The 25,847-nt window shown below is 34.6% G+C and overlaps 1 protein-coding gene and 1 long non-coding RNA gene across 15 annotated transcripts in view; one reads left to right on the forward strand and one right to left on the reverse strand.

The window, feature by feature from the left end:
* The window catches only part of LOC116428670 (uncharacterized), a 340,086-nt gene that overhangs the window by 126,557 nt on the left and 187,682 nt on the right, over nt 1-25,847 (reverse strand). Inside the window, exon 1 of one of the 14 annotated variants that reach the window (XM_076371675.1) lies at nt 18,051-18,304. The exons of 12 other annotated variants lie outside the window; for them this stretch is intronic. In XM_076371675.1, the coding sequence (XP_076227790.1) occupies nt 18,051-18,231 (181 nt within the window). In that variant the 5' untranslated portion in view covers nt 18,232-18,304. Of the gene's footprint in view, nt 1-18,050; nt 18,305-25,847 lie in introns of those variants that run through there. One more of the 14 variants, XM_076371674.1, reaches the window with a different exon arrangement.
* Nucleotides 1-25,847, forward strand: part of LOC143175017 (uncharacterized) — a 66,819-nt gene that overhangs the window by 30,591 nt on the left and 10,381 nt on the right. The window lies entirely within an intron of this gene.

Here is a 25,847-nt window from a genome sequence, read left to right on the forward strand (position 1 = left end):
GAAAAGGATGGCAAATATGTATTTCTTTCTTTTTTAACACTAGATTTACCGGCTATTTAAATATACCTATTTCTATCAAGACCAGTCAGAATGACTGGTCTTTAAAAAAAAGTGCTTAGTGGTGTTTCCAGTCTTTATTTACTTTTAAAAAATGACAAAAAAAGTTTAATAATATTAATTGTAATTTATCGGTTACAATCTTTACATACGTAGATTTTGCTCAGTGTACACTTTCAGCATACACTTTTTTTTTTGCATATATTGCAAATAGTTGTGGTTTTATTATTATTGCAATATTCCATTTGACACCATTTACGTACAGGAACGGTGTCACTTGAACTTGGTATATTAGCTTCTTGTAGTTTTTCCCTTGAAGTGTGATATTTAGAAGCATGTTCTTCAGCTAGACGAAACAAAAAGTCTTTCCTTGATATATTTTCATCTGTCGTGTTTTTATATAATATCCAGCAATTTATTCCAGCTAAATCTAAAACATTGAAAAAAATTTTAAGTGGCCACCTTCTGGAACCTGATTTGACAGTATACTTTCGTGCCATTTGGTCAGTGACATCGACGCCAAATTTGGTGTTGTTATAAAAAGACACAGTTTCGGGTAATCTCTTGTTAGTTTTATCAATTTCTACGTGTTTGTGTTTTGTACTTAGTACAAGTACCTTCTTATTCGGTTTACTTTTGTAAACTGTAAGTGTACATCCATTTTATTCGTACAGCAACGTTGAGAAACGAGCCATGCTATCTTTCTTCTGTTTGCAAGATTTCGGGTGTTCCTTCTTGTTTGCACGTATTGTTCCAAGCAACGAAGTATTTTTAGATAGTGATTTTAACGCTAGAGGGAAACTGGTGACGAATCTTTTCCTAAATAAAGAAAGCCACTTATTACATATTTAATTTCAACGTCAGACGCCAGCCAAAATTTTATGCCAGATTTCTGAGGTTTGTTTGGCATATATTGTGTAAACCTGCATCTGGCTTTCGTTGGAAGAAGTTGCTCATTCATTGTAATATAAGCTCCTGGTTTGAAGCAATTTTGGCTATTTTCAATAAATTTGTTCCAAACTGTTGAAACTAAAGCGAATTTGTCTCTTTTTAAACGTTGACTCCTCTGATTCTTTTTGTCAAAACGAATGTAACGTAGAATCTCAGTAAAATCACATCTACTCATAGTTGTGGAAAAAAATTTTGGTTCCTACTTGTTATTCCATAAATATTCAAGTCTCAAAGTGTTTCCTTCGTACGCTCCACAAGCATACAATATCGCAATAAACGCCTTCAATTTTGCTTGCGCAAGTATGCATTTTTTCCCCAAAACTGTCATTTCATCACATAGAAACATGCACCAGTCATTTTGATTGGTACTGGTAAATTTAGTGTTAATGGTGTATATTGTGTAAGATGAAATTTGCTCTGTGTACATGGTACATACATGTGCATAAAGTCGCCAGTGTCATTCTTGGTGCTGCTGAACAACACTTCATCCACATCAAGTTAATGTAAATCTGTGCATTTTCGTTAACGTAATCACAATTAATTTTAGCCTTTTTAAAAAAAGAAAACATATAATTAAAATATATAATTAACACTAGGTTTATTGGACGCGTCACTTTGACGCATACTGAATTTTTTTAAGATTATGTGATAAACATGTAAGTCGTTTTTGATAAATGCAATTATGCGAATATGTATCCCAATAATCTATTTTGAAATCCCACATTTCCAAGATTTAAACGAACGAAAATTAATTATTCTAGAATCAACAGAATACACCCACAATAAACGCCCGTAAATCTAGTGTTCTAAGCGAGAGAGAAACAACTCATTTATTACACGCAATGACATCTCAGGGAAAATCACAAGAGCAAAAATATGTTAGAAAACGCTCAGCGATTAAGTCAAAATGAATCTTATTTAACTGTTTGGGAATGAGATTGAGCTTGAACGTCATAAAAGATGGTAACTTGCGAAAAACAAGGCGTACGTGTGCAACTGATAAAAAATGGATTTTTAGTTTATTGTAACACAAAATACAATTGATGAGCAGTTCTGTGAATGAGCGGATGAGCACAATAAGATTTGAGTGTAAAGTGAGAGCAAGCGAGAAACGTTTTTAAAGGAATTTGCAACAACATGTGTATCTTATTAGATGGTGTGAAAAAATGTGATGATCAATGGCCGACGCATCCGCAAGCACGCGGCATCGAAGGATTTAGAATCCTTTCAATGCGCTCGCCGATCATCTATGTCCGGTTAACGAAAATTGATTATTTTATAATAATAAAATATTAATGTGCGAAGTTACTGAAAAGCGGCAGGTAGAAATATGTGGTGATTCTTCGTCACAGGTAACAGCATTTTCGATTAATAACACAGTCATTGAAATTAACGAAACGCAAGTAGAAAATACACAATTACGGGTAGGTGAAACAATGACCATAAACACAAATCCCTCAAATAGTACAAAAGCACAGGTTCAATTGCCAACTATGCGCAATTCACGATGATCCTCAGTTTCGGGATACACAAAGGTTAATGTACTTGAGATCTTGCATAACAGAATCTGCAGCTGAAAAAATAGAATCTCTAGAGATCACTAAAGCGAATTACACTGTAGCTTGGACTTTTTGGAAGCCTTTCCAATTCCTGAGATAACGTCAAAATTAGATGAAGCAACACGTCGTGTTAGGATAACAAGGGGACAATTTTACGATACGGTAAAATATTCGCAGAGACGTTCATAACCGTTAGCTTTCAGTTCAGTACTTTAGCAGGCCGGCCTGCAGCCAATATGCGGCACATAAGGGTTTAGCTTAGAAATCAACCGTTGTCTATTTTTCACTTCAGTTTAGGTATCGTAAAGTCGTGTTCCAGAGAGCCCGTTAGAATTTCAGAAAAAGTGCCTTCAAGGATCCTGACCTAACAGAATTTCCCTAACGTTGCCAAACATTCGTCCAGTCGGAAGTCAGTCAGTCAGTCTTAGTCCCAACATTGGATGGTCCTTCGATTAATAAAACTCAGCATATATTCAAAGTACTCGTGACAGTCCGATTATTTAACATTTGGTCTTACAAGCCGGATCAACGATCCCGAGTACTTTAAAGGTTGAAAATGGAAAGAACAAACACGAGGCAACTATCAGTTTCTAAGATTCGACACTTAAGAATAGTTCTCTTGGCTTTTAAATGTAAATTAATAAAGCAAAATTTATTTAGATATTAATAACACTTGTGATAAAACGAATCAGATTGTCTCGCAGTTTTCAAACCAATAAAGATAATCAGGGTCTAACGGATAAGGTGCATGTAACACAGTTAAGCACAAATCAAGTAGTAATTCAAACCGCCAAAGATACTACAAGACTGGCCACACATTGAAAATGGCAAATTGAAAAATTCACCACCGATTTTAACACTAAACGTACCAAGCGGGGTCAAATGAAGAAGCAAGCGGTCTCATTTAATCAGCTCCAAGTAAGGACGCTGCTGTGAACACCCAACATTTATCAATACAAGAAGTACTAAAGATGAATCATCGAAATCATTAGCAAATGACAGAATAACATGGCATACCATCCCACCTCGATCTTCACACTTTGGAGGTTTATGGAAAGCAGCAGTTAAATCCGTAAAGTATCATTTGACTCGTACAACAGATGATATGTAAGATAATCTTAGTGAAGGGAAAGTCGAACGCTGGTCGCCTGCGTTTCATCAATCGGTGCCTTCTTAAGGGAAAGCGTTCGCGAGTCTCGGGGTGCAATAAACAGAGCAGGAGCTACGCTAATAAGAAGGGGTCCTCTGGCTAAACAGTGCCCTTCTCAGGGCATTCTTTCTGTAACTTCGAAGCGAGAAACATCAGATTAAAAGAGTAATATTCAAACCAAGTTTTTACCATTTCATTATTCAGCCCATAAAATCCTGTCTTACAAATCGGAAATGGGATACATTCGAATACGTATGATCCAATCACGAGTTATTCGATCGTCTACCGATCATTCATGTAATGCGAAACTACATTTAGTATAATGTGATCGTGTGAAAAAGAAACGTTTTATTATAAATTACAACGTGATTACAACACCTGACCGACGGGTGCAGAATCGAGCTTCTGAGGACGAAGATACGCGTCTTGACTGTATCGAAAAACTATTGTTCCGAATCAGAGTATTGCACGAACGTTACATTGGGCACAACAGAAGGACGCGAACGCATTATATGGGTATATAAACACGCTGGACTACATGCTCCAACGTGAAATCTTGCGCCGACGGGAAGAAGAACGGGCGGTACGTTCCGAATGGTCACGAGACCGGAAGGACGGCGTTCCGCGGGATACACGAGCTGAGGAGAACAACCGAGGAAGTAAACGAAGGTGTTTCGCGCTTGCTACAGGTGTGGTAGACCAGGCAACGTGGCAAAGGATTGCCGAAAAACAGTGAGCGACAGTGAGCGACAGTACAGGGACTCATCTGATTGGGACGCGCAGGTCAAAAGGATACAGGTGCCATAAACATGATGTTTAACAAGGAGAATCAATACCACACCGATAGAAACGTTAATCGGTTGTGGCACGAGGATGGTGACTGAAGAGCCAATAATGAGCACTGTGCGAGAAGAGATGGACCGGCTGGATCTAACCGCGTTACGGGAAGAAATCAGCAGGCACATCACAAAGGATCAAGCAGCGGCAGGAGTGATGCGATCGCACGAGGCAGGATGCTCGCAAATACCTGAAGGAGGAGGTGGTGCTGGTCCAAATTAACCACGAGCCGGCGATGAGGAGCAGCCGGAAGTTGCTGCCGAAATACAAGGGACCGTTCCGGATACGAACTGTTCTACCGAACGACCGGTACGAGGTGTAGGACCTGCGGGAAGGGGTGAAGCGATTACGGATAGTCGTTGCCGCCGACAGGGTTCAGCCGTGGATTACGATCCAAGAAGATGGTCATGATGACGCATGATGCGACATGTTATTATATCTTTCTTATTAATGTATCTTGCACCATAGATGTAGTCTAATGGTGGTGGACAACCATCGTGTAAGTTGTGGGAAAGCTCATGTTCCTTTTAATATGTTACAGCAGTTATTATAACAGATAACTCTGGTAAAAAAGGGTTGACAAAAAATTTAGTAGAATCATCTTAAAGTTCTCCTTGAACCATGTTGTTTTAGCTAATAAAATTTCCGATCGAACCGCCTAGTAACAGAATAATCTAAGCTGATCATACTTCGTGGCCCACCCTGTATATCTGTAACTAGTGCGTTTGGGCTGGTCTCAATCTTACACTGTAGATGCCGTAACCTTCCAGAACAATCACTAGGTGTTACAAAACAGTATTAATATTATCATAGCAACGGTAATTAACAAATAAGTCACGCTCTAAACGAATCGCTGTGTCACACACGTGTACGCACGATCGCGAACGTGTTAACCGTTTACACTTGAAAATTTTCCACTAGAAATATTCAACGTTCTTCGATAAGATTCTGACGACGTTCTAGAAATCAACACATAGAAGTACACATGAATCAAGAAATAAAGCTATTTTATTCCAATGTCTCATACATCGATGCATTATACAAAGCTCTTAACACTTCGCACGCCAGAGGCGTCTCGCCGTCACCAAATGATTTAACGCAGTAAAATTGAAAAACTTGATATCTAATATTAAACGTTGTATAATGCATCCACATATGAAACATTGAAATAAAATAGTTTCGTTGCTCAAGTTAAGTGCGATTTCTCAAACTAGTTTTAGAAAATGTCGTCTGTATCTCATTAGAAAATGTTGAGTATTTCCAATGAAACGCTTCTGGAGTACAATACGTTTCTTGAGATTCGAAGAGTCTCCTAGTCTTGTATCTGTGTAAAGACGCACATTTATTTTTCGATCTGTCGCAAAAGCGCCCTTATAATTTAAATACTTCCAAAATAAGAATTCTGAAGTGGGCTAATCTGACCCACCCGGTAGTTTTAGTGTTAATATTATATGACTTAATCATTTTGTTATATCAAATCAAGTGCCGAGAGTTATCTTCCGAGTGCAAATGGTTAGTCAGAAACTTCAAAAGAATGTATTGTTACAATTTTTATAAGGATTATATGTTAATCACGTTAAACGCTCGGTTGTTCTCGAGTTAACGAGGGAGAACAGAGTTACATCTGTTCGCGAGTTTTCGGACGGCAGCAGCGGGTATGTAGACCCGTGTAATTGTAACCGTATTAACCCAGCAGCTGTGTCGAGTAACCGAGTACTATCTGGTTAACCGAATACCCGGTTACTTTGTTATCAAAAGAGCTAATCCGATCGCAGGTTTCTTCTTAACGACACTCGACCCAATTAGTCGTTTCCATTCGGGTGCGCACACCGCGTGAAAACGCGACATCGGCTTGCTCCGTTGAACCCGAACACGGGGGCTTTCGTTCCTCGAAGAGGGATTGCTTGCGACGACTTCGAGATAAAAGAGCCCACCGGCTATAGCGATAGTCACGAACAAGGGGAACGAGATGGCCGTGGCCCGGTAGGTATGAATGATACGAGTTGAGAAGTTACACGTCGACGAGGAGAGAAACGAGTCGGCAGAGGATCGCGGCCCGCGAGAAAACGAGAAAGACGGGGGACACGCGAGAAGAACGCGGGAGAGGCTATTTCTATGCCTGACAATGAATCGTCTCTGGTCTCGAGTTCACGATTTGCGAGAAGAATGCGCCGCTGGACGAATGGATGTGTTTATTAAGCAGAAAGAGAAAGGGAATCGGATTACGGTGTAATGGTAAGCCGCGGCGGATTGAAATCCAGGTTAAGAGTAAGGATAACGAGGAAGAATAAAAGTATAATCGCTTGTGTGGAAATTGTCACCCATTTCGCAAGCTGTAGAACAGGTCTTTCTTTGCTTATAAATGAGTGACTTGGATTAATGGTGCGGTTCCTATTCCTGAGTTCTCGAGTAGGTTTTGCGAAATGTTTTTGGACTGACTGAATACTAATGTTACAATGTTATTGATGATATGAATTATTATTAGAATATATTAAGTAAATACTAATATTGTAATGTTGCTAATAATATTGATTCTCATTCATTATTAATATTAGTAATTGTAATATTAATATTTAATTCCAATACAATATTTAATTATATCAAATCTATAATTAATTAGTATTTAATCCAAGAACATTTCACAAAAGCTTTTCTTTCTCGACAATTAAAAAATCGGTCCACTATTATTCTGTGCCACCCAAATATATATCTCTTTTCTTGCAGATCTCTCTTTCGTTCTATTATCGGTATCCGCGATATTCCAAAATAAATCGCTCAATCCGCTGGGAGTTAGTTTCGTTAGTCGCGACGCTTATCGCGAGTTACCGTACACCTTTCTTATCGTTATTATTCACCACCCGCAACCAGAGACTCCCGTCACACCGCAACGATTGTTTCGCATTAGAATGCTCCATAGCGTGTCGCTTCACGGTAAGTTTTCTTTCGGAGAAACTACTACTCAAATTCACGAGAACTCACATGAACTCTCACGTTAGCAACCGGGTAGCTATTTTGAAACCTCCTACGTAATTTTGTTCTATTCCCGTGAAAATTAGACAAAATTACTTTAATACTAAACGTACCGCGACTGTTCAAATGATCGCTTTGATTTGATTTAAAATTCTGCATCTTATTTCGTCCAGTTTTTAATCTTTGTATATCTCTCTATTTCTATTCTCACTAAAAATGGATCGCATAATTTGTTTAGTTTTATTTTGCAATCAATATTTATTCGACTAGTTACTTTAGAAATAAGTCCCGGTACGTTTAATGTTGAAGAATCTCCATTGTCTCTACATCTTTATGTTGTAGTGGTCCGGACCCTTTTCTCATAGAATGCGACGAATAGATGATCAGCAATGTGCTTCTGGAAGACGTGCGTTTTCCATGCCGCGGGAGAACGCCGCATGCGTTTTGTTTTTAGTCAGTCATTGTACGAAGGGTAGTGTGTCTTCGTTGTGTCACGAATTACCGCGCGAATTATAATTCTGTTCGAGGTCGTAAATCCCGAAGTAACCTTTCGGTACGCGACTCTTCTAGACACTTGTCCGCCAAATTAATATTGGACAATTAGATCGATTATGTTAAATCCCGACTGATGGACCGCAGTTCCCGAAATTGAAAGGAGTATTCACGTTGTCCCGAACGATGGACTTGTAGAATCTCTTTGAATCTGATGATCTGATCGAATGTTTGTCCCGAACGATGGACTTGTAGAATTTGATAGGATCTGACGATCTAACAGAAAAATGACTGAAAATGACTGAGTGTGTGAATGTCGGCTGAATGTTTGTCCCGAACGATGGACTTGACTGAATGTGTGAATGAATGTATAATATCTCGTCACTCCGAACGGTTGAATGTCTGAGAATATCTGGTAATATCTGATGGTAACTGAATGACCGAGTGATTTTGATGGTTGCGAGTGTGATCCTGTAGGTGTTGTATAAAAATACGGGAGTAACTAAATGATTTTACCATGATTTAATAATAATCCCGAAAATAATTTTGTTGGCACGTCCATGTCATAAACGAACCTTCGAGGATTTTCGCCGTTTTATTCCGCATCGGACGGAACAGTCATTGTAACTCACTTTACGTGAACGCTCGAAATCTATTCTGTTTACTTTACGTTTAATTAATCGCCTACTACACGTTGTTGATTTTATAATGTTTATATTTATTATATTTGCTATATAATATATCTATAAAACAAAATGTTATATTAAAATTTGTATAAATGCAGACACATTGGCTGCCAACACAAGGGTTAAAGGTCAACGAAGTATTTTACGAGGCGCTCGAATCGATAGACATAGTAATTTATTCTTAAGATTTTTTAATTCTTATGGACAGCTACATGTTTCTAACAACATGCAGGATGCAGGGTAATTAGCGCAAAACAAATGAAACGGATTATAAGTCTGATTATTCGTTGCCCTTAATTTCACTATATAGGAATATGTATTCAGAACTTATCGAAACTGTATCGTTGATAACAATTTTATTAGCGTTGCTGTACCAGACTCAACAAGTTATGTTACGATAGCGGTTACGATAGCGGTCTAGACTATCTCGTTTCGTCTACACTAATAGCCAACATAAATATTATCATGAAAAGATATTCTACCAGCCAAACACGTTGTAGAACTGTAGTTTTACACTTTTTACAATCTTTTTTTATAGTACGAACATACATATGTATGTATATACACGTATATATGTATGTATATATATATATAGATTAGCTGGTATATAAACTGGATCAAGTTCCTGTCTATTCTCGTTAACCACAGTTTTTCGCTTTCAACTGAATGCACTGGTGGTAGAATTATGGGGCGGGCTGGACATCTACATTTGGAAAAACAACAAAATTGCCATCAATTTCAATATGCTTCGTATATCCTCGATCACGAGAAAATGGAGACTCTGAAATACCAGCCTCGACAGAACTAGTTAATTCATAAATTCTGGTTCATACTTTCTGTAATATTTTCAGATTATTCTGCGGAAATATTTATGCTTTAATTAGTTGTGCACGGCACAATATCTGAAATAAGATTATACTTCGGTTAGATAGCTACGCGAAACTCACAAGCAGGGGCAGTTATTTTAGACTTAATTAGAATGTCTAGCAACATTTAACTTCCTTTTATCTGAAAAAATTTAATAGGAAATGTTTATATTTCTGTGCACTGCAGACGACAATGAACTCAAACGAATGAGAAATTATAGACGATTGAAATGAAATGAATCTAATTTTGAAAAAGGAAATGAAATTTCCAATCTCAAAAATTACATATGATATGTGTAACTGTTAATCTAACACCTCAAATTTACAACGAAACATATATTACAAATTAAGCTTCTAATTGTAATTATCAAACTTAACAATTGCACAAGATATATAATACATTAATCATTCTGTTCAAAAATATGTAAAATCGAATTTTTTTAATTCTTTTGAAGACAAAAAAATGAACTTTTAGAAGTGTATTCTTAAATTTTGTAATGGAATTTGAAGTTCTCTGTCGATTAATGCATCGTACCTATCAGAGAAAATGATATTATATACAGTCATTTAAAAAAGAAATTGAAAAGCAAACAAAAAATCATTATAGAGATGGTGGTTTTCGGTGTATATGAGTGGATAAAGAGTGTGTGTAAGTATGGGTATCGTGTGTGAGACGTTTGAGAGATTCTAGAAACATACGACACGTTATATAAAATCAATATTGTAGGAAATAAATAATTATAGTATGTTCTAAACGTAGCTGAAGTATGTAATGTACAAGATTAGTGAAAACGATGGAATGTTCTAGAAAGTGTGCGAATGAGAATGTACATATTTGAATGTTTGTATGAATGAAATGATCGAGTCTGAACGTATAAATAGAGAGCGTGAATTGATTTTGATATTCATTGTGTGTTGAATTGTACAATTGCGAAGCTGTAGTTTACACTATTAATTCCTTTAAAAATGGTTAACATATTTAATCTAATTATTGTTAAATAAATCCTATATCGCCATGACGTAATGCTGTAAAAAGCTATGAAAACACATGTAACAGTAGGTTTATAGCTGCGATAGAAGCTAAGAGACCTGTGCGTCGATCAGAGTAAGAATAAAAAACGTTCTTTGACGCGTTCATAGTGGAACAACTAAGAACTGTTGAAGCTAAAGAAGACTTATTATCTGCAGGCTGCGCGAAATGATATATCACGGGAAAAGTACGCCGTAAGCGTACAATGTCATGTATTGTATTGAAACTACTGAAGTTCAATGTATCACTTCAACGTAAATGCTTCTATTTAAAACAAAAGTACTGTATGTAGAGGGTGTCATGAAACTGGTGGCACAACCAGATAGGTTTTGATTCTATGTCAAAAAATAAGTCGAAAATATACAATAAAATTGTTTCATACGAGGCTTTGTTTTCGAGAAAATCGACTTTTAATATTCGCCGGTTACGCTTGCACTTGATCATGTCTGGTCATTGGATCTCACTTTAGATCAGTGTCTCGATTGAAGTTTATGTTGATAAACTATAAAATTATATTTATTAATTATATTAAATATATACACATATATTAGGTATGAAAATAAGTTTCTCCCCCTTTCTTTGTACGATCATAACTACTGACTGAATTCGAATTACTTCTTAATTGTGGTGCCATCTGAAAGAGCGTTCTTTTGTTTTTAAGAAGAGTCGTGATGAGCGCTCTAAGCATGTTCTGTATCTTACAGAACATGCGAAAAATGGTAACAAAGATTTAAAGTAAGAAATTTTCATTTGGAAGACGATGATCGTCTATTTCAGTGGCAAAACCGAACTGGCATTGCAAAAAGGTTTGCTGTCTATATGGTGGGATTTCCGAGAAATCATCCATTATGAACTGCTATTACCTGGAAGAACAATAACTGCCGAATATTGTCAAAATTAATTAATGAGTTTATATGACCAGCTAGAGCAGAAACGGCATTTTACGAAACAAGGAACAAGACACGTGATTTTACATTGCGGGACACAATTTATGCGTTGAGATTAGAAGTCCTGCCACATAATCTCCCGACCTAGCCCCGTCAGGCTATCATTTTTTTTTAAGTCTGCAATACCAATTGTTAAGGGAGCACTGCGAGTCGAAAGAAGATATCCGAAAATGTATTGATGACTTCATAATCAGCAAGCCACCGTCATTCTTCAGGGATGGTATTTATAATTTAGCCATCAGATGGGAAAAGGTTATAGAGAATGAGGGAAAAAAATCTTGAATTTGGAAAAAAAAGCGAAGGGACTTATTTGCATATATATGGGATTTAAATGGCATCAGAGAGCATATTTTATAAGGTGCGTGTTTTTTTGTGGGTGGAAGCGTTTCAGAGATTTCAAGGTCACTTTAATTTTCTTAAATGACATGACCAATTTTTGTACCATAAATCGATAGAGTATCAAATTTTGAGTATAAAAGTGTTGACCTTCATACGCCCTAAACTTGATAATTAATGAGATATTAACAATAGTTTGATCCGCGTAAAGTCGCGTTGAAAGTATAGTACAATGTCTCCGAGTGATTCGCGAAGGTGTTTATTCGACAATGTTTATCAACATATTTGATTTAACGATAGAGATCAAAGTTCATAGTGCCGGCAACTTCGTTCTCTATCTTTTCACCTTACTCCGTTGTGTTCAATCTCGCTTCTGTCCTTTGTTACTGCCACACGGTCAATAACAATCATGCGACGAAGACTAAGGAGGCCCGGACATCGTGAGTGGAAGAATTCCCCTCTATTTCTATTTTCTTAACTTGTAGGTAGTCTGTCAACTCGTCGGAACTGCACTATACTTACGTCATTTACTGTTTAAGTTTGCGTGCACGTAACAGTAACTTTATTTTTGTTATAATTATAAAGGTTACTTTCGTTCAATATTGCTACATAATAAATATGGAAGGAAAAACTCGTTCCACGTGGATTCGGTTTACGCGAACGAAATGGAGTCTGTCGGTACAAGAGGAAACAAAATATTGGAAAGAAAAGCTGGTATAAATTTTAGAAATACATATTGTTTCACATGGCCAAACAAAAGAAATATGTAGTAATAATGATATTTCAGAAAACAAAAGTACATTTTATTAGGTGTCGCTAACTTCAGATCGCGTAAGTTAAGATCGTGCGTGAAACTACCGCATAAATAGTGTTCTAATTTACCGCGTAACAAGGGTCTCGCGTATATCGAGGGTGAGGTGTATTCGCTGCATTTTCGTTTTCAAGTTAATCCTGAACTTTTTCACAATACGAAACGTATCTTTTTGTATGATGTACGATTTTGTATGTGAGTTACTGTATGTATACTATCAGTCAAAAGTTTGGTAGTACTTGATATGTAACGTCACAAATTAAAACTTATATATCTTACAAATATATTAAAATTTTATATAAAAATTAAAATTTATATATTTTAAAAATATATAAAATAAAATAACAAAAATTATATACCTTTTCATTTGACTAATTCATACATGTCCACGTTTCTTTGTCACGCACAAAAATTCTCCAATAAAAGTTGTTTATAAAAATGTAAGTTTTCCTTTTAAACGATATATTGGTCCCAAATTTTTGACAAACAGTGTTTCTTCGAGTATCGTAGTTTCGATCAAACATACTAACGCACATTAAATTTTATGAACATTATTTGGTAAATCTTTTAGACGATTTTGATTGATCCAATTACACGAATATGTATCCTAATTGTCCATTTTTAACTCTATAATTTTTAAAATCCAAATGGACGAATGTCAACTTTTCTAGGAACAATAGAATAAACTGTACAATAAACGCCCGTGAACCTAGTGTTAATTCAATGATAAAAGGGTGCGAAAAAGGAGATCGTAAAAGATAGAATACAAAAGATATTCAGCGCGCGCTGTTACCCGTAATTTTTCTGCACGCGTGCCATTTCGATGTCACTAACCACTACTGAGCTTGCTCATCACCTTGATTACCTCCGCTTGCGCTCACGGCGAAAAGAGACAAAACGAAGGCTTCGAAGATGGGGTGGATAATGAGAGGGGAGAAGCGGCCCTGTCAAGGAAGCACGATCGACATACATGCAGTTATTACGTGGGTTGATCATCTTCATGCCGGTGGCACGCGAACGGGCTGATACACATATAAATACTTGCAAGTGCTATTACACGCAATTAGATGCTGCAAAATGGGAACGCTCGCGGGTGTTTCTTTCCCGTCAACGCACATGCAAATCACCGTTGGAATAAGCGGTCTAACGTTAGCTATTATATCTAAATACTCTGAAAGGAGGTGCCTCGGTGTATAACATACACGGTTTTGTTTCTACACGATTTTGATTTGACACGAATCGTCTTCTCTTTATACATTTATATATAGTTATTTATTTATTTAATTTATGTACAGTATCTAGTATACTCATATGTAGTTATATATAGTTATATATAGTATAATATATAATTTATTGTATTATTTTGATGTTTTCTTCAGTCTAGAACCAATCTCTATTTTTCTATAGGTTTATATTAGTAATCATTATTACAGAAAATATTAGTCTCTATTTTCCTTATATTCTCTATTCTGTTTTTCATGGAACGTGTCTATCAAGTAAAAATAGAATTAAGTGTATACCTTAATGAATTAGAAACTTGGGCGTAGCTGCAATCCTTAACTATGCTATTTTGGATCTTTAACAATGTTTCCAACGAAGAGAAAGGAAAGGTATTATTACGTAGGATTCCCTGCAAATGTGCCAACTGCTTACAAATGAAAGTAAATGAAGAAATGTTCTTCTTTCCTTTTGACTTCTGTTTGCATATGGAATTTGAACTGTTATTCCCTATTATAGTAGTACTTGTAATATAAACATTACGCATTCTACAGATATACGCATATACGCAAATGTTCGGCAACAGGTGGGAGTGAATTTAAAGGCTGATTCGTGGTAACAGTATGAAATGAGAAACAGATAAATATACAGTAATTAGTCCCATCTTCGTTTTTAAACTCCCAAGAATTGAACACTTTTTCAAACGATGATCTGCCAATTGTAGTGCCCGTCAGACAGGCAGAACAATAATGGAGAAGAAAATATCTATTATATGATAGAATAACAGAAATCCCAGTTACGTCTTGTTACTGACAAATTAAAAATTTATTAGAACACAATTAATCTAGTTGTTTTAATTATGTAAAAAATAATAATACATATAATTCCTTATGTTGGATTTTAAAGAAATAAAACCTAAGAAAATCTGAAATTTCTTACTTTCCAATGTGTACAAATACACAATTAGCAATTGTGAAATGCAGTATTTCATCAAACAGTGAAACTGTTATAATTTAAATCTTTCAAATACATTCTCTTTGAAATAAACTGAGTCAAACTGAATCATAGGTGTATCAGGGTCTGACACGTACAATTGAAATAAGAAAAAAATGTTATTTGAAATTCGGTTAGAAACGCGTTATTCAGAAGTTATAAACAAATGAAATTGAAATAAATAACATTTACTTCGGAGAATATAAAAGGTCAGACGTGTTTATTACGAATACAAGTTTGATATCGATACTTTATGAAACTTATTACAGCACGTATCTCTTGAAAGTTATGCTGCATTTCAGTAACCGAGTTACCAATTCGTTGTAAATACTACTCCTTCACGTAAAGTCACTTCTGTACGGTGAATCTTATTATATAGTACGGTATAACTTCAAGAAAACAATTGTTTAAATTTTACAGAATAAATACTTAAGAGGGAACAAGAAATTATCTATAATATTTTTCTCTAGAGTCTTACAAACATGTATCAAAAATTATAAGAAAGTAGCATCGAACTTATTTATCGAGAAGCTACATCGTTAAGCTGTCGGTAATTAAATCTGACTATGCGAACTAATATTGTTGACACTAATGTACATTTTCGTGTCATCAGAAGCGCTATTGCTACGTTATTAAATTCACACATTGTTGACCGGTTGCAAGTTAACTCGTGTTTGCACTTGCATCAGCCATCTGAATTTTTTAAACGCAAGACAATATAGAATATTGCAAAAGAAAAGTATTCAAAGTTATATAGAAGATATGTCCAAAGTTTCATTTCACTTCATTGTGTAGATAAATAAATAAAGTATATTGAAGTATATTTAGATTGTTTCACTTTCATATTTAATTAGGAAATAATAACCGTTGGCATAGAATCATTTTTGCGTAAAATTGCTGGGCAACAATGTGTTAGCGCACTGACTGGCACGAGACACTTCAGAGTTTTATGTATTGCTGATTCTTTCGTAGCAAAGATAAAAGGAACGATTACTTATTATTTGATATCGCGATTCTTACGTCACACTATTATCTAGTTGTTTACGCTACTGAACATTTCCATTCGACGTCAGTTATCTGACAAATGGTAATTGTCTTCAAGTGGTACGGAAGCTCCAGTCATCGGTGACCACCGTGGCAGTCAACGTGTTAAGTAACCGTACCCTATGTAGCTACTGATCAATAGAAGGCCTTGAAAATACCGCGTTAAGTGTCCTTTATTTATCATCTCGACAATTTAACAGCTATACATTCCCTCGAAATTAGTGCTGCCGTACGTTTCCGAAATTTCGCGAAATCCCCATAGAAGTTCGCATTTGCAATTAGACGAGCGACAAGCTCAACCCTTAACTGGCATCCCCTCCATTCGATCTCCACCCCTTTTGCAGTTATGCTGATTGCTTGCCACGGAGAACAAGTTACAGGTTTCGGAATAATTTTCCGTGAGCGATAAAATATCTGCAGAACCGAGCGAGAATCAGCGTCCCTTTGTGAATTTCGGTTGAATCCGTAGAACTCGATGGTCCCGTGCGTATTATTGCGTTAGAAAATAACGCGGCACGATGAGATTTCGACAAAGAACGTCAGCACATGTGTCCTAAATGTCGATAACATTATAAATTCGATTCTATAGTTGTACTACACTCGAACCTCTATAACTCGAAAAATTATTTCGTTTCAAAAAGCATTGCTGGTTTACTTTTCAATGTGGTGTTTGTAATATAATGTATCTACTAATAAATATGTAAACAGGCTAATTATTAGGTCCTATAATATGAAATGTCGAATTTTTCTTACTCATAAATATTTATACACTTGTTGGTGTTATTTCTTTGTTTTTCATACAACTTAAACAGTTTCATTGTTTCACTGATCATAAGAGTAACTTGTTGCCAAAAAGTTTGTCCAAATTGTGCATATTAACTATTTCTTGCATCGTTTTTTGAAAACATGGATACCAACACATTCGTGTAAATTTCTTATATGAATTCAAACTTGAAAATAATACTGCAAAAATCGTTGAAAATATAAGCAAAGCATTTGGGGATATAACTGTGAATGAAAAAACAGTGCAGCGTTGATTTGCAAAATTTCGTTCCCGTAATGTTTCTTTGCAAAATGAGCTACGTGGAAAACCCGAAACAGTAGTTTATAACGATGTCTTTAGGGTTTATTAATTACAAAGACTCAGAATTTTTCAAAAAAGGAATATATTCATTAAAAACACGTGGGCAGAAGTATATCGAATCGAATAAAGCGTACAGTATTTTGATTGAATAAACGTTTTTTTGGACATAAAATAAAGTTTCCTTTTTTCCGCAAAATCTGATATTTCAGCATTTCGTGTAATATCACAGCCTAGTAAAGTTTAATTGAAATTTTTCTGTAGGTTTCATTTAAAAATGCGACGAGACTATCTGACAAACCTAATGTTTTACTCCTACAAGTCGAATTCTATAACTATTCTAACATTTTTCTATTACTGTCAATTCCACTAATTTATTTACACAATTGCAATTTGTCAACGCATGTGGCCATCGCATCGATTAGGTATGTAGGATCACTAGTTCTGCTATCTTCTTAAAAATCTCTTTAAGTTGAATTTTCTTTCGTTGAACCCCCATAATTCGAAAGTTCAATAATTCGAAACATCGAAGATTTTTTTCTCTTCTCTTGAAATTTGATATATCGAAGTTCGACTGACAAGAAAAGGTATCGAACCCAGAAATTAAAAAAATTGTTAAACATCGTGTAAGTAGAATAAGTCAAGTCTAATACATTGCAATTCTTTTTCGTACCGAATTTCACTTTGAAGAGGTGAAACCGCCCGTTGAAAACATGCAAATTTTCCTTTCCGTGGATTATCTTAACAACTGTAAAATATAATGAAAAAAGAGGTTACACAAAAAATACAGTATTCTTTTACGTCCATAAACTTACAAAATAAAATTTTTCTAAGTACCCCCACCAATCCTTAAAATTGTTTATTCTAATTTACAATTTTATAGACGTGAAAGAACAATGTATTTTTTTGTTTAAGCCAAAATCTATTAGGCTTGGCTTACTCTACTTGTACATAAAGTTTAATAATTTGTTGAATTTCCGGGTTCGATACCTTTCCTTGTAAGTACATATGTATATACTTACCTGTACATGCACTTCGCAAACTCTTGAAAACGAAAATTCTTTCCATAACTTTATCATAAGTATTCGTGCTCGTCAAATGTTTTCCAATTCTTAGCATTAAACAGGGTCCACACGCGCGTAACATAATTTCGTTACATAACTTCTCCGTGAACAGTGTTTGAAGTAGGATCACGATACGCATACAAACTACGAAGAACTACTACGGAACTGAATTTCGTCGCGTCGCGAACATTTATCGTGCCCCACGTTATATGCCAGACGTCGTTCATCGTGTTTGAGACCAGACGCGTAAAAGCAATAGAAGTTAATAAATTACCAATAGCTGCAGGAACAGACATTTGTACTTTAGACGTACATACGTTCAGAGATCTTGCGAAAGACAAAGTATGAAAGTTGAATACGATGGAGACAACATATATGTAATTTGTTTATCTAAATCTAATGTTAAAATTGCACCGTTGGAATTATATATAAATAATACTATTTTAACATTCTTACAGTCATAATGCAGTTTCTAAAAATCTTTGATTTGTAACTTAGTTTAACACTATTTTCATCGAAGATATCAAAGAACACTTAAAATATTTCGTAAGAAGTAATAACAATATTTAATAATTAAGCAGCATTGTTAATCGCTCGCCCTATGATTTATTTCTTAACTATGATTGAACTGCTTTATCATGAATAATTCATTAGAAAAAGAAAAACTTTTAATACTTACTCTATGTCTACGTTTACTCCAAATAGTAACGACTGATAATAGAAAAGTAATATTTAATTTAGATTTGAAGAAAATAAATGACATAATTATATTTGAAGAAAATTTCTGACACATAAATTTGTTAAATTCAGTTTAAAATTTTCGTCACGATTCTGACACGATATTGTAGATCAAGAGGTTAATAAAAAATTCTATTCCTTTTGTTACGGTGTTTGCTATCAAGAATTCTTACGTTTCCTTAAAAAAACGCAATAGAATAATTTAACAAAGTACAATCATTCTAACAGTATCAAGTTAAACAATTTAATTATTCAAATATCTGAAGTGAATAAAAGTTTGTGAGATGAATTTAACACTGCCTTAACACTGCCTCCTTTATCGTAGGCAGATGATTTTAAGATTTTCTTAATTTTATTTGCGACGATTATATCGAAGAAATTGATAAACTTTTCTTTGATGATAGAAACACTCAATTCGATGTTTACAAAAATTGTATCTGTTTCTCATGAAACACGCGTTAATGAAAATTATAATGTAAGTCGTGAATTCCAAAATAGTACAAGTCCACTTTTTAACGTTATCTGCATGAGTTATCGATTTAACTGTTTTCAGTTTGCTCAGACCTATTTAATAACATTAATGTTGGTACACGCTGTCCAGACAATGTTAATGGACATTGCGTAACACTTTCACACGCCGAATTAACTTTGTGTGAAATAGTTGGGATGAAAAAAGGCCTCCTCCTTTTCTCGGTTGAAAGTGGACTGTATTTGTTGATTGATAATGAGTGAAAGGAATGTGTATATGTGTACGAAGTTGATGTGTGTGTTTGCCCAGTGAGTACAGCGTGATTTGTAATTAATTTATGTCGACTACATGTCTGTCTGCCTTATCGTGAGTCTGTAACTCTATATATATAAAAATAGTGGTGTAGGGCGGTGTCCTTAGTGTCAAATCGAAAAGCCGAACGATCGGGGTGTTGTCGATGACAGTTTTTTAGCCTACGTCCACATTACTTGTGGTGGAGGTAGGGAGTACGTCGTCCTTTCTGACTTGCAAAAGTACCGGTGGCTGCGCGCTCGGGGTTCAAATGGTTGAGCTGCCGTTTTCTATGATATGTCAACTGATGGCCAATTATGACACCAGATAGTAAACTGCAGCATAAATCTACTCGTACCGACGGCTGTGTCGCACCCAAATAAACCGTGCCAGAACAATTAACACTAAAAATAACTAACTAAAATGTCCCAATCCTGATGTCTTCTTTTTGCAATTATTAAAAAGATAACAGATGTTTCTCTAAGAAATAATTAAAGAGATTGATTTACCAATAGGAAAAGTGGACTGTAAATCAATTAAAGTCTCAATAGATGCACCCTTGGAGTTTCTATGAAGGAATTTCAAAAAGTCAATTTAACTGCTCGGTAATTTTAGTGTTAAAAATGTACACGTAGTGATGTATATGTAGTCAATGCTTGGAGCAAGAATCAACAAGAAAGATAAAGAATGAATGAACGAAGATGAAAAGAAAGATTAATTTTATCGGAATGTTGATTGGTTGACTTGTGCTATTTTAGAATTCATGGCTTCAATTGCCTGTTGTATATGTCGCGGCTGATCATCTATCGTCTCATACACGCGTTCTCTATTAAACCCGTTCGCAACGAAAGTATTAAGTGGTTAAAAACCACGTACACCGTTACGATGAACATCCTATTTATAATCAGGCACAGTATCAAAAGGTTAAAGTAAATAAGAGAAAATTGGATAGGTTAATTACGTTACCACCGTTCCCATAATAACAAGTCACTGTAGGACCTCAGGCTCACCTGCAAAAAAATATAAAACAGAATGTATATTAATAAATAGATGTATTATATAAGTGTTTTATAAGATTTTAATAATTATCGTCACAGACATCGTTCAGAGTAACTTCTTATACACATGGTTTAGGATTATTGTTAATTCTAAAGATGTATGTAACACTCTACTTAGTATTGCGTATTGTGCTACAATCGTAAACACAAAATACTAATTTAATTTATAATTAAACCTATCAATTAAATAAACAATAATTTATTTATTTATAATTAACCGACTAATTAATTGTGATTAACTAATGAATTTAATTAAATATTACATCTACACTGCTACTACTACTACAATATTATTAATAATACTATGTATTATCACTTATTAATATTATAGTAATTGTAATATTAGTATTCAAGTAATCCGAAAACATTCTTCCTTCATAATATCGTGTCAGACTCGTGAAGAAAATTAGAAACTTGATTCGACGAATCCAATTGTTATTCATTTATTTTTAATACAAGTTAAATATTACTTGTCTATTATCAATCGTTCGCCTTCAGAGTAAACGTAGATACAAAATAAATATAAAATTATTTTCTTTTTCTATAAAATTATTAACGACAAAGTGATTTCATCAAGCACAGTTGTGAAAGAAAATTGCAAGACAAGGGGTTAATTTGTTAATACGCAAAATAAGAAAAATAAACAAAAGAAGAAAATCTTAGAATAATCGACAGGATTTAATGAAGCTTATCGAGAGACTTCTACTGAATTGTATTCTGTTACTTAATCAAAGGTGTATTGCTTAATCAAATACAAAATGATGATCGGGTGACGTTCAAAGATGCCGTGACAGCTGTGCAATCGCTGTTACTGTCTGTGTCGAGTAATAGTTTCGCGAACTGTGACAACTGGAAAATAATGGAGATGGTTAACGACTGACAGAATATCAGCCGCGTGATTTTCGACTGGTATTCATGAAACCTAATTAGGCCGCCACGAATGCGAACCATCGATCTCGCTCGAAAATCCAATTACATCTGCACCTCTCCTCGAGCCAGCCGTATAGTCGTCCCAATGAGTAGGCAGAACTCCTGAATTGCTTGTCGACCCGTATGCATCGGTAAATCACTTATGCCTCGATTATGAAGAATTTTCTACTCGTTCGGAATCAAGAGCTATCAAATCAAAGATTACTACGAATCTCAAATAATCCGAGAGACTGTTCATAGCGCTACATCGTTTGGATTAACTTTACCAGAAAACGAGTGCTGACTTCTTAACATTAGAATAAGCTGTATATCGATTATCATATTGATGGATTTTGGTGTGTTGAGGTACGCTATATGAGTGGCTCTGAATAATAATGGTTCTCGAGGAAAAGAAGCTTTTGCGAAATCTTGTTGGATTAATTAAATATTAATGAATATTACATGTACTAATATTAATCATTGATAATAATGATGTTAAGTAAATACTAATATTAATAATTTACAATAATTAATATTATATGTTAAGTAAATACTAATATTAATAATTTACAATAATTAATATTATTAATAACATTGTAACATTTGTATTTAATTCATTCAAGAACATTTCACGAAAGCTTGTTTTCTCGGGAACTCAGAAATAGTAGTCAAACCACTGTTATTCTGAACTATTAATGTACAAAACTGTAAGATACAGGTGATGCAAATTAAATTGACATATACATATATTCGTTCCTTTAATTTAACTGAAATCGACATCAATTCTAATAAAAGCGCCTTAACAATATTTCTAATGTAAAACAATAAATTTGAAATCCGTCATTTCTATTGGTTTGGTTATTTTAGTGTTAACAAATTTGTTTTTCTACTTTGGGTTCTCTCTTGATCACCAACAGTGCCCCATAGTACATGTACATGTCCATCGGTAAAACGTGAACTACAATAAAGTTTACTATTGTATATCTAGAACACTTTACGTTTGCAATATAAATATTTATAATTGCCTACCTAAGATTGTATCTTTATGAGGAATCGAGTTTGATTTATACCCAGGTACACCTGGCGTTCTCGTTCTGGCGTTTGACACTTTGAAATTTACGGACGTGTGTATCGACTTACATCGTACACCGGATAGACAACTAATAATTGATTACGACCGTATTATTATTTCGTCTATTAAATAATTTCGTGACTATATCTTCTATTGGCGAGAGAGTGATTTATTAAGAAAGATATAGATAATTCTTGATATCTGCCGCGAACCCAACAGCTTGTTGCAGAACACCGTAGGTAATCAAGGATCAACAGAGCCGTTGCACCTTAAGTCCGTTAATGCAGCCTCCAGAGGTCATAAACTAGGATTCTTGAACAGTTGTATATCACGAGTGACTAAATCTTATCTTGAAGTTAGAATTTATTACCAAGAAACCGATTCATTCAGCGTTCTCAAAAAAGCATGTGCAATATTTCTAATGGTCGTTTCCCCTTTCATTCAAACTATCGTTAACATACAAATACCAATAGGGACATTAATATTGATAACATTCCAACAACTCTTTGATAGAGGCGAACAGAACACAAATATCAAACGTAGCATTACTTTTGAATTAGTGTTTATACGCTTATGTCTCAACTCTGTATATATTATAGCTCTGCAAGTATTCGCGTATCACGAATAAGAAATCGATCAAGTGTTATTAAACATAACTAGAAAAACAGAATTATGATAGAAAATAGTTCTTCCTAGAAACTATTATAGAAATCATTACACTTTCGATATTTTGTACATTTCTTCGTATTGTATGCATTCCATTCAATTTTGCATTTTCAAATTTATCACAAATGCATAAAAATCCGGAGTTTTTTGATGATCGTAAGTTTTATCATACTTTGCACTTGTTATACATAATGATTTTTCGGAATGATCGTAACCAAACGGTTATATTTTTTTATTAGACTTCCTTAAATTACGAAATTTGAAAAAAATTGGTTTAGGTTACGAAATTAAGTAACATGCATACAATTTCCGAGTAATATGTCTTATAATTCCGTAAAAATAATGAATAATTGTTTAATAATACAATATAATTTATATACACGTAATTCATGTATAAAATAAGAAGTATACACATCTTACAATAATAATATTATCATAATGTAAACCGTGACAAGAAAATGTTGTCTAGAAAAATGTCTTGATAAATATATACAAAATGATAATGCAATGAAAAATACATATAACGCCTGTTCAATGTCTGCCTTACAAAGTAATAATGAATATTTATTGCGGACACTAGATCACTATCGATAATTGTTTGAGTTCTCTTTCAACGTTTATATCCACGTTTACAAGAATTTCCAGAAATGTGTAAAACGTAATGAAAAGTTATTTTCCTACAGAACTCACACACGCGTGCAGAACAGTCAACAATTGAATACCTAAAGGCGAATTTCAATTGCTAAGTTTCTAATTGTTTGTGTTAGAAACACGCATTGCTCCATAGGTTTAATTGGCTCACTGCACGTAACTCGTTTGGCATGTTTCCGTTACAATACTGAATTAAAAATAAAGCTTGGGATTTGCTGAAAAAAATAATGATAAGTTCAAGTTAACTTCAAAGCTGCCAGACAGGTCAGAATGACCTATTCCTGATTTTTTCTTTTACACTTCATTGAGATGTAAGCGTTTCTTAGAGAAATGACTAAATAATCTGATTTGGTAATGTGCGAACTAAAATATAAACCAATGAAAATCACAATGAATATACTCATTTAATATTCTCAGAAAGATAAAACGAAGTCAATGTAATTGCTTGGTAATTCTAGTGTTAAATAATGTAAATTTATACATATTTATGATGGGAGTGATCCTTTGTGTAAAGTAAAAGTTTTGATGTTTCTTCTGCATGAAATAAAAAGAAGAGTTCTCAACTGTTAGCTGGTTAAACCAAAACTAAGTAAAAACGAAGAAAGAAGTGTCCTTTATAAGAGTTATAATAGTTTGAAAACAGATGTTATTTGCTTCGAAGAAAACATTTTTTTCTTAGCTACATACAAAAGACGTCAAAATTTTTATATCAACCCAATACTTGTATCATGAAATGTAAACACTCATACAATGAAGTATCATGGAAAATTGAACACCATAAAAATAGCATTAATGCAATTGGAAGCATTATTGCAATTGTATTTTATGTATTCGGCAACATTTGTTAACGACACGTTTGGTCTTCCTGTATCGATTCGTGAGCGACGCGTTCCGTTCATAGAGATCAAAATTTATTGCAAGCTACCGGAGCGAAAGGGTAACAGAAGTGCACAGGTTTGAGAAAATATCTAAAAGAAACTTCATGTAATACTAGGTTTCTGGGCATCGATTGCACAGTTTATTCTGTTGTTCCTAGATTGATGTTCGTTCAATATTATTAACATTGAACTATATAATTAGGCTTGACTTACTCTATTTACACACAAAGTTTCACAATTTTTCGAATTTTCGGGTTCGATAACTTCCCTTGTGGATCAAGATAGAATGGAGTGGGTGCCCTACATAAACTGCTATGTTTAAAGGAACAGAAAACCAAGCATGGTCTTGGAGTACAAGATTGAAGCAAGTGACTGTTTCCGTTGCCTATCGAAACTGTAAAGTCTAGTATCCACCTGTGCTTAGCTTATCTGCGTATCGTATCACCGTTACGTATCATTTAGCAAAATGACACACCGAAATGATATGTGATTTCTGCCAGTATCGTCACTGTACTCTTGCATCAAAGCGGAAAATCGATACCAGCGGTACCGGTACGCGAAAGATGAGGTCTTATTATTAGATTCTCCTTTAACTGTGCACTACCAAAATAAGTGAGCAATGGGATAATACAACGCTATTCGTGCAAACTGGCTCAGTTGGCTATCGTATAATTTTTATGATCGGTTCTGTTGCGTGTCTTCCGGTATTAAATGACACGTAACATTTCAACGTTTTTCTGTCTACGTTGATACGCAACAGCGATACGATATGCGGTTACGTTATAAATGAATATTGGTTCTATACATTCAAATAGAATATAAATAAAAAAAATAGAAAAGATATTACACAAAGAAAATACTACACTTCAAAACTAATTAATTTGGAGTATTTGATTTACGATACACTGACGTGAATTACGACTATCTTTACAATTATTGAATACAATAATAATATTACTCACAAAGTATTTTATTGTATGTACCGTAATAACACTTGTGTTGTAATGCAATTAAAAATAAACT

Source organism: Nomia melanderi, chromosome 10, assembly GCF_051020985.1.
Source record: "Nomia melanderi isolate GNS246 chromosome 10, iyNomMela1, whole genome shotgun sequence".
Classification (NCBI taxonomy): Eukaryota; Metazoa; Arthropoda; class Insecta; order Hymenoptera; family Halictidae; genus Nomia; species Nomia melanderi.